Source organism: Anoplopoma fimbria, chromosome 12, assembly GCF_027596085.1.
Source record: "Anoplopoma fimbria isolate UVic2021 breed Golden Eagle Sablefish chromosome 12, Afim_UVic_2022, whole genome shotgun sequence".
Lineage (NCBI taxonomy): Eukaryota > Metazoa > Chordata > Actinopteri > Perciformes > Anoplopomatidae > Anoplopoma > Anoplopoma fimbria.
In genome coordinates, this window is record NC_072460.1 from 13,953,286 (window position 1) to 13,968,907 (window position 15,622).

At 38.8% G+C, this 15,622-nt stretch overlaps 1 protein-coding gene across 1 annotated transcript in view; it reads right to left on the minus strand.

Annotated features, from left to right (window-relative positions):
- Positions 1–15,131, minus strand: part of LOC129100218 (chemokine-like protein TAFA-3) — a 32,356-nt gene extending 17,225 nt beyond the window's left edge. Inside the window, exon 1 of the mRNA XM_054609794.1 lies at positions 15,032–15,131. Coding sequence (XP_054465769.1) covers positions 15,032–15,131 — 100 coding nt within the window. The remainder of the gene's footprint in view (positions 1–15,031) is intronic.
- Positions 15,132–15,622: the final 491 nt, after the last annotated feature.

Below are 15,622 nucleotides of genomic sequence, written 5' to 3' on the forward strand. Positions count from 1 at the left end.
ACACCAACAGTTAACTGCAACACGTTCTCATGCCAATACATACTGACACTTGTAACACCTAAACAAGGTGACATAAGTACGGATAACACGTCGCAGACATCACTCACTTAACTTAGGACACCGGTCTCTTACACCTGCGTCCTGGATGAAAAGTCCTTTGTTGTTTTGCTTTACATTGTAAAACTCGAAAGCCCCTGTACGTCATACAGACGCTAAAGGGTGCCTTGTGCGTGCGTATCAGACGCCAGGGGGCGTGACCTAGTGTCGGTATTTGTTGCCCTGGGAATGAAAGCGAGCTGTCAACTCAGAGCCCACAATGCCACTGTCATTTGCAAATCGTTTTCCGTGAACAAAACCAGCCTTGACCAAAGGTAGCCTCTTCACGCCCAACGTGCAGTCACCAAACCTCCAGCATCTGATGTTTAACGAGGGTGCATGAAAGGCCTTCACCGTGCCACTTTCTGATGTGACTCAGCACTTAAAAAAAGAGGAAAATATGGCAGATCCCTTTCCTAGACAGCTGCTGACAATCTTCTCAAGGATGGAACTGATATCTCTGGGATGCACAAATACTGCTGCTGCAACATTTTTCCATTTTCCATTTTTTGATATTTTCATCATTGATTACTCAATGCCATGAGTTTTTGTTTTTTTTCCTCTTTTCTCATATTTGGAACTTATTTTGAAATAACTTATTCTACTAGTATGTGACCAAAAAGAATAAAACCGCCCTTACTGGCATCTTACAGGAGAAAAAATTGTGTGTATATTAACTGTTGTGCGCATTGAATCTGCACCTTAACAATCGATTGCCAATTTCTGTCTCTCATGTTTACTCAGACTTGTAAAGATGGAGCACATTTGACAGCATTAGTAAAACTAATGTAAGCTTTCACTGTAGATACACAGGTATCAATGTATTATCCTGTTCAAAAGATAAGTTCTTAGAACTTTAATGTTTAATACCTGACATGAGCAACAAACACCTGAATGCTTATCCTTAATAATGTTGTTGATAAAGATGCTTAGTTTATATTTCAAATGGCTTTATTGGCTATTGAACATTGACAGGTGATCTGATGAGCGCTGTGATTGGTGCATTAAGCCCACTCTTCTAAATGCCTCTTTTCCTTTGCGTCAGCACTTTCTCTCTAACTGCATTCATCAGGACAGATCATTACATCCTTCCACTCCTCTCCTCTCCTGCCTCTCTCTCTCATCCCATCCCTCACTACCAAATGAAAGGAACACCCTGGTGTGTCTGAGGCTGGCTGGCAGTGGAGCCAGAGGTGGAAAGATGCAAAGAGAGACGGAGCGAAGATGAAGGCAAAGAGATGGAATGAGAAAAGAGAGAGAGAAGGAAAAAAAAGCACAGCCTGCTCTGACTGTAAATGGTGATAGAGAAGAGGAGAGTTTGTGTTGGAGGGATGATAAGTCTCTGTTTGGGTGAAAACAGTGAGTTTAGAGAAGCACCAAATGGGCATCGGAGTCATTTTGAAAAATTCAGTTGGGCATCTCTGTTCTGCATATTGCATGTTCAGGTTTTGATTTTTGCCTTATTCCCCTGAAACCCATTGTTTTGACATTCCGAAACATATTTTCATTCAACTGGCCTGGTTACAAGACTAGATTTTTTAATGACTTTTTTTAGGAGGTCATTGTTAATTACAGAAATCCAAATCATGATATTTTGCCCTAATTTTCTCCACCTTCACATGCTTTGAATGTTAACGTTGACATCAGTGGATTTGAAAAGCACCCACACATTTTTTTTTATTTTCCACATTCATTTTAATGACACTGTTTTGCTTCCAGTCACGAATTGACCCAAATCATTCACTTTCAGTTCAAGCTGATTGAACTTTTTACAAACAAAATCATGAGGCTTTCCACCCTCCAACCACTTTTGAATGTTAACAGCCCATTAATGGCTTTTATCAACTGTTATCACTACCATTATATTGCCTCAGACGGGGCAAAATGGGTCCCTACCTGCTGTTCCCAATTAAAAAAAAGGTTTTTATTTGAAATAAAAGCATTTGATTTAGGAAAAGATCATGGTTTGGGTTATACGGTAACTTTGCCACAATGCAAGTAGATTTTGTCAAGCAAATCTGATCTGACCTCCCATTAATAACGTTTTTTTCATTAGTGGTTATATTGTCAACACTTTCAGTGATTGGCTTGTTTCGTCCATTAAGCAGCACCATTTTCAATCTTCTTTCCATTGGCCGTAAACCTCCTCACACTCACGATCCACCACTCAGTTTTCACTTATGTTCCCTGATTAGAACTCTTTTTAGGAATGTTCTGGCGCGTACAAATTGCACTTGATTGACAACTCACTCATTCTCCAGTTGTTTTTGTTGCACCCATAGACCTTTTTCACAGCAGGCATTTTGATCGGTCATAGCAGAAAAAGCACAGGTGATCAAATTAAAATGGCTGCATTCCGTTTAGTTGTGCCAGTTCAAGGGTACTGGTGTTTTGTTTGTGCTAGCTCAGTGGTTTTCAAAGTGCGGTCTGTGGACCCCCAGGTTTCCTTGAGGTCGCTCCAGTGGGTTCCCAGCAAAAAAAGGGAATGATATGATTTCACTATTACATCCATAAGGATCACAATGGCAGAATGTATGACTATTTTGGTCCTGGGTTTCATACACACCTCTAATTAGAGGTCTAATTAGCCAGGGTAATTGAAAACACCTCCAACTCCTGTAGATGTGCAGGGGCTTTAAATTGCCCAGTATGCCCATTTTACACACAAACCTTTTCACTTACCAGTTTCTGATAAGACTTCTCCTCAGGACTGTGTGGGCATACATATTGGTTGACTGACATCCCCTGACTATTTTGCTACACTCTAAGATGAGGCAACTCTATAATTCAAGTGTAGCTCAACCCAACATCAACAGGAGCAGAGGTCTAATCAGCAGACTAACTGAAAACACCTGTGTGGGCGTGCACAGCCTTTACAATAGGCAGGACATTGGCTAAATTACTTTCTGTTTGTTCATATCCCTGTGGTTCTCTCAGGCTCACACAATGGATGGAAACGTTTTGTTTTTTGCTTAAGGAAATCACACCAAAGCTGTAGAAGCACAGCAAATATCCTGTATTTGCTTCAGGCAGCTTGTATAATTCACTGCAGAGCCACAGAGGAGAGATATTAAAGAACTCAGTGGCGGAGTTTCATTTTCAGACCAAAAAATGAATAAATACAAAAGCACTTATTTGATACACATTTCACAGTTTCTTCTGTTTTCTTAACAACAATATTTGTCTTATCTTTCTGTAAGGTACAATTAGCAAACTTTGCTTAAGGAGATCCAAGGAATTAGATTTTTTTAGTAATTTAACATTACACAAAGCTATTTGTTTATTGTAATATCAAAGATTAAGCTTTTCCTTAATTATAAAGAATGCGTTCCCTGATTAATTACGTTACCTTGCACTTCACATGTCCTCATAATTACATTTTTGTACACAGTTGGCACACAACCCAACTTGAGCCGACTTAGTTTTTCAGGACATATTTGTTTGTCTAGTAGAATAACAATGAAGCACACTTGTTGTTAGAGAGCAAGGTACAACAAGCAGAAGAGAAGATAAAGGACTTAATTAAGGTTTATTACAGTGAAACATAAATTGAGCTAAATAAAATGTGAGTGGTGGGTATTGGTAAAATCAAGTGAGGATCTGAAGAGCAGAGCTGCTCTTCCTCTGCTTTGAGAGGAGTGCGGACGTTAATCATGACCATCCTCTTTTATGATACAACGCGCAGTTAAAACAGCCCACACATTCCTCAAAGGAATGTTATCTAAAGTATTGTGATATTTTGTAAAGAGGTAGCTGTACAGGTCATGTCAAATTAATTTCCATGACCGTCTATCTCAAGTATTCATTGTCACAGTGAGTACTGTATGTGCTGGCTAAAGCACACTTTATTACAAAAATACACAAACACAAGCAACACAGAAAATGTTAAAAGTCCAAGAGGAATCCCAGTTATTTCCGGAACATCTCTCTCGTAGATGAAAAATAGAAGAATTTCTATTAATCTGAACCAAAATAGGCATAAAACGCTCAGTGAGGGATTGAGTGATTTGTACTTTAATGCAGCCCACAGAGTATTTACAGTGGTGTTCTGCAAGGATTAGTTGTGTGAGAGGATTAGTGAAGCTGCATTACTGCTGTTTTATTTAACTCACAACAGCAAAAGACTAAAAATAAAAGCCTCTTAACCACATTTAGGCAACATGAGAGGCTAGGCCGGACAGTTAGACAAACATGTTTGTGTCATCTTTAAAGACCTGTGCTGGATGTACATAAACACACACTTTCTCACACACTTAACTTCCTGTGCTTAATCTTTAATCTAGTAATCTGCTGAAAGTTGCCCTGTGCAGCATATGCTACGCAAGGAAACACTGTGTCATATCAGTTAAGGCGATGATGCTGGTGAGAATGCAGCATATGCAGATACTGGCAGGATCAACTGAGCGGGAAACTCACTGAGAGAGGAGAGGATTAATGCAAAAAGACTGGCAAAGAGAGGGAGATGGTGAAAGAGAGATTTGCAGAGGCAGCACATTACCTCTCTCTCTCTATCTTTCCCTACCTCTCTCTGTCCCACACTCGCTTCCCTTGCATCAGCATTGATCACAGTACATCAGTAAAGTAAAGAGCACCCCATCCATCAGTGCATGGCTCTGGAGCTGCTGTGAAGAATACTAAAGCTGCTCTCCACAGTGCATGCACACAGAAGCACAATCATATGCATACTGTATGCTATTTTAACATAAGCAGTAAATACACCACAATAGAGGCCCTGTTAATCCACTAAAACACTGCTACATTAGAGACCACACTCTGGGATTGTTCACGATGCCTAATCAAATAGCAAAATGTTGCCCCAATCATATTTTTATTCAAGCAATCACTACTGGTGCCAATTTTTCATTGAACTGTGTGTGCTCAGATTTTTTTTTATTTTATTGTATTTTCTAGCTTTTCTACTTTACCCATTTTTGTAAAATAGAAAAGCTAGAAAATGAGAAAGTGATGGTCTATTATCTCTGCATGAACCTAATGGAAACACCAGTTAAAGTCTGCTTCTAATGGATCTTTTGTAGGTATGAACATTTATGGCAAAAAAATCCCTGCCGACATGCTGTATATATGAAGCTTCTATACGGGATAATATGTTCCATGCATTATTTGCATAGCGCCAAGTGTGCCAGCTCTACTGGGAAAACCCTGGAAACAGGCTATTCTGCTTTAGATCCAGCCAGCAGAAGACAGGCAACACTTTGGATCCCTAAAGAAGAATGTTGTTGCTGGGTTATGATACACAATGTAATGGCACTAATCCGTCCAAATTATTCTTGTGTACAAATATACATTGGCCGAGAAAACAAAAGCTTTGGATGGATTCCTGCTTCTCCTGAAAGCCTGTCTAAAATATCTTAAATGGTTCAAAAAGGTAACATCCAGACATTTGTTTCCTTGCCAAACATCTGGCCATTTGCAGAATCTCCTGAGACTGTGAATCTGGATCTGTGTACATGGGGAATGAAATAGGAGGAAAATGGGGTCAAATGGCCCCAAGGAAGCAGAGCAAAAGGCTTTGATGTGCTTAGAACTTAGAACTGTTTGCAAATTATACAATAACGTTGAGGGAGCCATGTTTTTCGATGCATTTTACAATACAAATAATAAACAATAACTCACTCAATGAAATATACACCTCTACAATTTTTTACAATTCTTATTGGTTTTAATATAATATTGCCTGTGGGATTGCATCTGAACATAAATGGGCGCAATATAAGTGAGCTCTATAATGCAATATACTCTCTCTCCTGTCCTGAACAGATTGTTATGCCCATTGAGCCAAATATGTAGCAATTTTCAGTTTACTTGGAAAATACTGATCACTTCCATATAAGGCTGTCTAAGATTGTGAATATGAACCAAAAGACCTCTTACCACTTTACACAGGCAAGACCACAGTAAGCCGGCCTACTGTAGAAAACAATAATGCAGTCAATTTACAACAAAGCAAAATGTTTTCAAGTCACAACAGCACAAAAGCATTTAACACTGTGATACATTTCTTGACACTGTCACACTTTCTAATAAACACTCCAAAAGAACAATCTAAAAAAAAATATTATTATGATTTTCATTTGTATTTTCTTTTCTGGGGGTTTAACCCCTCTGTTATTTACATCCTGCAGCTAGGAAATTGTAATCCTTTGTAGTTTGAGCTCAACACTGTAGCTTTCTGTCTGAGGGTTGAGATGAACTAACAACCTTCAAGTCCCAAAGTAAGGTCCTCTGGTCATCCTTGACTCTAATAAAAGGGAAATGGTATGTATTGGTTATACATATTTCAGAGCATCTCCCCTTTCTTGCCAAGAGCTTACTTGAGAGAGCGATACCTATCTCAATGTGACTTTCATGTAAAATAAAGCCAAAAGAATTGCAGACAGAGAATTGAAAATTCAAATGAGTGTATCCGTAAGACTGTGTTACTATGAATACCAAAGGCGAGCATTGTACAAACACATAAGAACAAAACTGCTGCACCACCCACCAGGCAAATTCCTCTGGAGGACAAATTGGAAATTGAATCATAAACTATAAAGAGCCAAGGTTGAGTTCAGCAGCAGAAGAAAAAAGAGTTGAGATGGAGGTGGAGAGGAGAAAAGAAAGAAAGGCTGCATTAAATAAGAGTTCACTCTTTCTCTTCTGCCCCTGCAGAAATTCACGCTGTGCTACCTGATTGAAATTTCCTGGTTTAATAGCTGTGAAATAGTAAAAGTTGGGAAGAGGAGGAAAGAGGGAATATGAAACAGAGGGCAAAAGATAGGAATGGCGCGTTAGCGGACCGAGGACGGATAGACAGACTTGGAAACTCAAAGACTTAAAGGTATATGGATTTAATGGAAAGTGAATTACTTTATGACTTATTAAAACTGCAATCAAGGCTAATTAGTCATTACTGTTTTAAATGTCTCCCATAGTTTCTCAGCCCAAATGTTAATCCACACTACTGTTGTAACCATCGTAGTTCCACGTAGAAGCTTAACTAAAGGCATAGAGTCAATACCGGCTTAAGTTTTACTTAAGAAAACAGCCAGATGTACCAGGCCGGGTCTATGTGGGATTGGCTGGTGAGCTAACAGGTAACGATTAGCACTAATGAATGCACTGAGAGGGCCCCAATGAGGTAATCTCACTGTGCAGCCAGAGGAAACTCTCCATTTACTAAAATCAGTGCAAACACATAATCAGACGGTGGCCATAGCACCCAGACACTTACCGTAAATGCTTTATTTTTAACCCTTGAGTGTTTGGCATTTTGTGATGGTATAGCACGAATCCCTTGTTCTGCATTTTCCCCTGATCCCTTGATTTTTCATTTAACACCACCAGAAAGTCGAAGTTTGCACTTTTCATGCGTGAGATATGTGATGGATTGCCATAAAATGACATTCATGGAAAACATGAATGATTCCTACAAACTTTGGTGCTACCATGACTTTTCCTCTAATACAAGAATGACATTGACATTTGAGGTTTTTTACAGTGAAATATCTCGACAACCTTTGAATGGATGTCCATTCTACATTTTGGTTCACACATTCCTTTCCCTCTTGGGATGAATTGAATTGTAACTGTGTTGATCCCCTGACTTTTCTTCTAGTGTCATCATCAACTCAAAATTTTCATTTGTTCATGGCTAAATACCTGCAAAATTGACATTCCCATCAGCCTCAAACGTTTACTTTGTGGTTGGTGCTAATTAGCAAATATGAGCATACTAAGATGACAAACTAAGATGGTGAATATAAGTAGCATTATACCAGCTAAACTTCTGATGCGGTTGATCATTGTCTTTTATGGAAGCAATGGAAAAATATGTAATGTGACAATGGATTCCTAACCATTAAGAAATGTCCCATTTCCATTACTTGATATTATAATTATTATTCTTAGATCCTTGATCTTTGATGTATAGGAGATCAATGAAACACTTCAACCCTTTGATCAAACAAACCTATGTATCATCTATAACCAAAGCCCCAATTCAGTGAAACACAAACATGCATGCCAAACGTAGATGACACATAGACGTAGTTAGATATATTCACAGCACATGGCTGGTCGTTAGTAAACCAATCACACCCTCGCATTCTGCTTTTGTTTATCTGTTGACCTGATTCTTCGGGCAAACGCCATGAATCATTCTGACTCCTAGCTGAGTGCATCTCGCTGTCTGGCATCTACTTTCATAGATATTCATTTTCTGCAATTGGTGGAAAATAACGGCTATAAACACCATTCCCTCTGGTAGAGTAGCCATTTTGGCTGCTTTGTGATCCTCTTGTTCAATATTTTTGCAAACAGGCCATCTGCTTGACAGAAATTAGAATATATTTCTCACCTCTTCATCCCTTGAATATGTGATGGAAACGTGTCTGACTAAGAATAAACACAGAGGATTATCTTGTGATCGACTACAAAAGGCCAAAGTGCTTGGAGTCAGTTATCAAATACACTCCTGGCACCTTAATAACTGAACAAACCATGGTTAAAACAACACATGCTTTTCCAAGGACAGACTGATTGGAGAAGGTGAGTTAATGCAAATTTAGTTCCTTGGAATTTGTCAACACCAATTGAAGTGGAGCGAAGGAGAAAGCAGAGGGAGGGAGCGAGCCAGGGGCTGTATATCACCCATAATTATGAACAAATGGGCAGATAATAATTAACACAACCTTGGTTTCTGTAAAACAATGGGACAAACATCATGACTCTTCAGAGGAAACCTGTGTGACAAAATGTAATGTTATGTAATTGTATTTTGATGATGAGCACAGTTTTGATATGAGCATAATGGTATTTTTTAGATTTGCCATGACCTGTTTGGACTACAAAAGGTGTTCAGACTACCTTCAATATTCTTCAAGTCAGATCAATTTTATTTATATGGCCCAATATCACAACTTACAAATTTGCCTCAAGGGGCCTTACAATCTGTACAGCATACGACACCCTCTGTCCTTGACCCTCAATTCAAATAAGGAAAAACTCAGATACATTTTTTCTCACACCGCGGTGTATCCATTGTGTAGTTGTGAATTACTTTGAAGATGTACTTGTAAGTGTATAACAGTGCTTCTTCTAACCACAGTAGCATTGGTGTAGGAAGCATTCAGATATTTTACTTTGGTAAAAGTACCAATATACCAATATATATAACATATATATAGCTGGCTGGCTGAGGGCTACCAAACGGAATCTCGTTGTATCACTACAATGACAATAAAAACCTCTTTATCTCTTTATCTTTATAGCAGTCCCGCAATCCTAATACTACACAAGTAAAAGTACCAAATACACAAATTTGTGACTGATATATAGATATATATGTTATATATATTTACCTGGGGTGTTAAAATGGCAATTGGACAAATGTAACATGAAATGTAGTTAATGTCGCCTGTATCTTTTTTTATATGGTGAAATGTTTTTCAAACTGCACAATTAATGTCTTGAGTATAAGATTTCTCAGCCCAGCACTTTGGTATAAGCACTATTTTTTAAATACACAGTTAGGTTAGGGTTCTCTCCCTGTGTTATTTATCTCCCTGTGTAATTTCTACTATCTCTCGGTTTATGTTAAATATGTGTTTAAAAAATTATTTTGTAATTCCATAAAATGTATCAAAAATCTCTTCAGTTGGTTAAAACATGTCTTTGTGTGTAATTTTCCCACTGTCCCCGTCACCTATTCTAGAAACTCAGTGAGGGAGAAGTGGATGGAGGTGAACAGTCTTTAAAGCAGGAAGTATCTTGACAAATGTGGTTCTTACTTCTGAGTGATCAAATCAAACCCTTCTCCATATTTTACTCTACTCACAGGCTCTAACTGCAATTTTACTGGCACTTTAACATCCTAGCTGTAATTCTTATCTTCTGTAATGCTCGTCATATTGTATTGAGGTTTACGACATTCAATGAAGGCAATTTCTGTTCTATCGGTTTTTATGAACTGCTTTAGTGTGTGAATAGTGATAGCTTATCTTTATATTGTCACACACCAACAAATACTCAATTTTAGTAAAGCTGAATTTTAGTTTTTCTTTAAAACAAGAATCTATGACATACTTTATTTATAAACTCTCTTATGAAAAGCTTCACAGAGTTTACTTGACACATTTGTCATAAGTACCCACATGCATCGAGTCTTAGCATTTTTTAGCGTTCCAAAATCTGAATGCCATTAAGCAGAACATTTCAAATGTCAGCAGTGAGAGGGGTAACCTCTGCTTCTCAGTACCACAAAATAACATATCCAGATTGCTGTGCCTCTTTATCACATCCCAATCACCGGACAAGAACATTGATAATCTGGAAACCTTAGTTTGCGTTGTTTTATTATTTGCCAAAGTTTTTACATGACAATGACAATTATTTGCCATCTTGATTATCTGTCACACTTCTAATAATCAGTTGATTTCTATAATTTGGCCACTCTTTTTCTTTCACATGTATGAACATAAATACACTCTCTCCTTCTCTCTAGCAGTGCATTAAAAGTGGTAGGAAATGCTGGGATGTTTGTCAGAATTAAAAATAACACATTTGTCATTTTCAGCTTGAATTTTTCACAAGCACATATGGAGCTGTGTTGTAGACAGAGCATGGAGTGCAGCTTTACTGTGCAGCAGCCTTTAAGGAGGGCAGACAGCCTGTCTCCACTCATCGCATTAGAGAGCCTCTTTGAGTGTGCATACATGTAAGCATGTTTGCATGGGTCTGTGTGTGTCTTTTCCATGTGCATTTACTGCAGGCCTGTGTGCATGCCTGACTGAATGCACTTGTCCATCTGAGCGTGTGTGAGAGTTGTTTAGCACATGCATCTTGGCATACCTATACATTTTTGTCCTTACATCTCTATTTCCCCTTCTTGGCAGTGAGAATGTCTTTCAGGGTAAGTTAAATTCTCAGCAGCCTCTAATCAGTGGCGATGTATGGAGATTGCAGCCTATAGTGTGAGAATCAATGACTTGACAGTGTGTGGTGAAGTGATCAGCATAATTGCGTTCCGCTTTACTTCAAAATCCAAGCCGAGCTGTTTCTCCAAGACTATTGGCAAAGCCACTGAGACGTTTAACCAAGGCCTATCTTCATTGCTGAGGATCTGTAGTCCACTCAGTGTGCTAGAGCTCTGTGGTCTGGGTATAAAACCTGTAATTTCTCTACAGTTCTGTAGTTATGTGTATGATAAAGCGTGTGAATAAGAAAAAATGACAGGAGGATGGATGGATTAACAGAAGGAGAGGCACTGATGGCAAAAGAGAGGCATCTTTTTCTGTTCTGGCCTCAGAGATAGGAAGTCTGGAGAATAAAAGCTGAGCAGAAGCTAGGAAAGCACACACACACACACACATACATGCATACACACACACATGCTGAGACTTCTTTTTCCACTTCTCAGCCCGCTCGACCTTCCCCCTGAGGTTGCCACAGCTGTCTTGTCAGCACATGCCTCTTAATGGTGGTGGAAAGAACACAAATATAAACATAAGGGCTGGGCAATAAGGCCAAAAAAGAAAAAATGTAAAAAATCATAAGCTTTGGGGCAATTAACGATTTAGGACAGGGAAACTAAAATGTTATATATTTTATAAGAAAGACTTTAACCACCTTCAAGACAGGTTTCAACACAGTCAGAGACTAAAAGTCCTCACACACTTATTAATTTGCCCTTTCTGTTTATGTTGCTTTACATGACACCTGGCTGATATCTGAAGACGGCGTTTAGGCTAATTTTAGCCAAAACAGACCTCTGTTCCGATGGCTTCATCTCTGTTACCAGGGATAACAACTGGTCAACAAACACAAACCAAGCTCAGATCTCTGCCTTTTTTTCCAGTGTATTTCTATCGACTAGACACCATGAGTCAAGACAGTTTGGTAATCTGAGGCAGGTGTGCAAAGAGTTAAACTATTCATGTCACAGCTTAAGGGACTGTCGTGACTCAGGACGGCTAATGTAGCCAGCTATCACCTACATCACTTTTTGATTAAATTAAATTACATTTTTGTGCATGTTGTTAGATTTTGATTTTCAACATATAGACAGTTAAAAAGAGCAAAGCTTTTGCACTCCAGTAGGACGACAGGTGCGTAGGAGAATACCTTAGGTAGACAATATAGAACAAAAAACTCCCGCACACTGTCTTCTTCACTTGCGTATAAATGTATTTTAGTCACGACGTTTCGGTACGTAGACCTTCATCAGGTTATTTTACAAGGAAATGAGGATGCACACATGAACATATAGACAGTTAAAAACCCTGCAAAAACACATACTCTGTTTTTGGTATATTAAAGGTAACAAAATAGAGTAAGTTATATGAGGGAAAATAGGAGAGGGGGATGTTAACGCAGCAACTAATCACTTCCTCAGCTTTTTGCTTTACAGGCCTGCATATATGTGTGTGTGTGTGTGTATTAGTGTGTAGGAGAAAGAGACAGTGTACGCTTGCACCGTTTGTGTGAGAGTGTCAACCTTGCAGTGACCTAAGGGGTTGTATTTAGTAATTATCTGACTACTCTTCTGTTTTTCCCCACTCAGACATCCAGCAACTGGATAACGCTTTAACTCCCTGATTACAACTTACTCTACAATCAATCACCCATTAACGGGAGCACACAAGCGGTGCACATGCCCAATCACACGCACACACATACACACACATAAATACACACACACACACATATATATACAGCCGTGTCAGACTAATATACCGACACCACCATTACTGCCACTTTATCAGAGGATAGTTTGATGAAATACCCATGACTGAATCTTCAACGACACAAAGCCAAAACTGCTAAACCTTATTCTCATATTGTGACTCTCATGGTGGTTTCAGTGTTTTTGTGGCTTTTTGCAGACCTCAGCACTTCACTGAAAGCCTGGTAATGCACCACAATAAGGGAGCATATCCATCCTCTCTTTTTCTTTTCATCATCCTTCTATTCATGAAAATGTTTGCCCTTGACTTGAGGAAAAATCTTTCTGAGAATATAATGCTCAGCAGGGTCAGTCTTACACACAAACAGAAACAACACACAAAGCAGTGGTTATAGGTACTCGCATTACAGCAAGGGCACAAAAATACTGCCTTCACACAAATTCACACAAAAAAAACCTCTTCACATCTCTTAAAAGTGATAAAACTATGAGAAATGCCCACACAGAAGGCCAAAGGACTGTCTGAGATGCTGCATTCTTTTTAAAGAATCGAAAAGGAAAAGAGACTCAGACTCATGAATCATTTTTCCTTTTCATTCATCCGCTAATGGAACATCCGTAAAAGGCAGATGTTGAGACACACAATAAACTGGCTGCAGTATAAATATCTTTAGTAAAACCTAAGACAAGATCCACTATCATCACTTCTTGGCGTTTTGTATTTGTCTAATGCTTATTTCAGTCAGATATGGTTTTTAGCATGTTAGTCACATCCCTCGTTTTGTCTTCTTTTTGTTCCACGAGTCTGGAGTAGTGTTGAAATAAAATTTGGTGGCTTATTGACCATGTCTGTAACTTAGACATCAATCTCTAAAACTTGTCTTGCAACCATTAGTGTACAAAAGATCTGCATGTACTCAGGTGCCATTTGGGGCCTACAGTATAAACCACATGTTTGCTTTAGTGTTCATTCATCAATAGACAGAGAGATTGATTGTATCCACCCCCATTGACATGATATGGTTGGACAAAATATTAGAAACATATTTTAGTATAAAGTAATCACCAGTGTCCCACAACAGTTTTAATTAATACTCCTTCTCTTTATTTACAACTACAATGAACTACAATGTTTTGTCTTCCCTATTATCATACATTTTGGGGGGGCTGAATATCATGTCAAACAACCTGGACATAATAAGCATCATTGAAGATGACTTTACTACACAGCAGTCTCATTTAATTGAATTAGACTCTATTCATGTGTACCTAAGTGTCCACTGAGTGCAAGTTACTATTTATTCTAGGTTTGTTGCTGAAATTTGATGTAGGTAGGTGAACCTAATAACCATAATCAACATATACAGCGACAAAATGATCTCATTGTTATGAAATTCATTACAAAACAGCCAATAAGATCAACATGGAGTTTCACCTGTCTGACACATTTTCAACAAATTCTAAACATTAAAAGCTTCACAAAGACACACAGAGGAGTTCATATTCATATTTCCATCCCACAATTGTATGTAAGAACATCCCGACCTCGACACATGAGAAGCTCTTATATAAGCTCTCATATACAGGTAGCAGGTATGTCGTGCTCTCTATTGAAGCTTTTTTTATCCAGAGGAAGGTAATTTTTAATTGCACACACAGGTGATCATTGTAAAGCAGAGAGGCTAAGATACCCAACCTTCACATGAGAAACGAACTGGAAAGTAGTAAGGGGCCTCTGGGCTCAATCATGCTAGTGACTCAGCCACTTGGCTCACATGGGAAGGGTATCACGCAGCCAGGGATTTCTAATCCATAAGGCTCATTGGTCACTATGTGTAATGTTATCTACGGGCATTCTGGAAAGACACCCCTTTCTGATGGGGACTGCAAAGACCTGAAAGCCCCTGAACTGAGAAGACCTTTCTTGTTCGATTACTCGGATTCCCCTTCCTTTTATTACATTTTTTTTTTAATATAGTTCTTCCTGGCAACCAGCCTCTGTGGTCTCGTATTTCGTTGTGAATCCAACCTCTGCATTACTTCGGGTGGCACACGGCATATTCACTCAAACTTTACAACACTTGAAAATAAATTGGCTGCAGAGGATGCCTGCGGTGGCAAACCACGATAGATCCAATGCTGTGTATTCTGCACACAGACGCTGACCAAGGGACAGGAATATGTACTGTACACACACACACACACACACACACACACAAACAAACACACATGATCGGGCATGCATCTACCTACCTATGTGGCTCCTGTGTGCCTGTGTGAGGGAGGCCAGACAGAGAGACAGCAGTAGGCTCCACACACCTACTCCACAAATGCAAGGACCCCGTTCCCGCATTCTGCCAGAGAGAAACGAAAACAAACATGCTCCATTAGAAAACACATAAACAACGAATCATACTGTGAATTACATGACTTTGTTCAACCGTTGGTGGTATGTAACTGCAGATATATTCTGCATTACTGCCTTTTTAGCCATGTTAGCAGTAACAATTCTTCTGTGATCTGTTGACTATTCTAGCACTACCAGCAGGTTAAAGTTTTTAATTATCCAGGGAAATATGCCAACATCTACTTCATGGATGAGGACAACATTTTGAACAGACATTCATGATTTCCAAACAATGAATTCTAATAATTTAAGCCTCCCCTGACTTCTAATATAGCGCTATCATCAGGTAAAAATTGCAATTTTAACCATCTCTTTTGTTTATGACAAATTACCTGCAAAACTATTAATATTCCGATCAGCCTTTGGCTGAACTTTGTGTTAATGCTAATTAGAAAATTTTAACAATGGTAATACAAAGAACTAAGATAGTTAACATG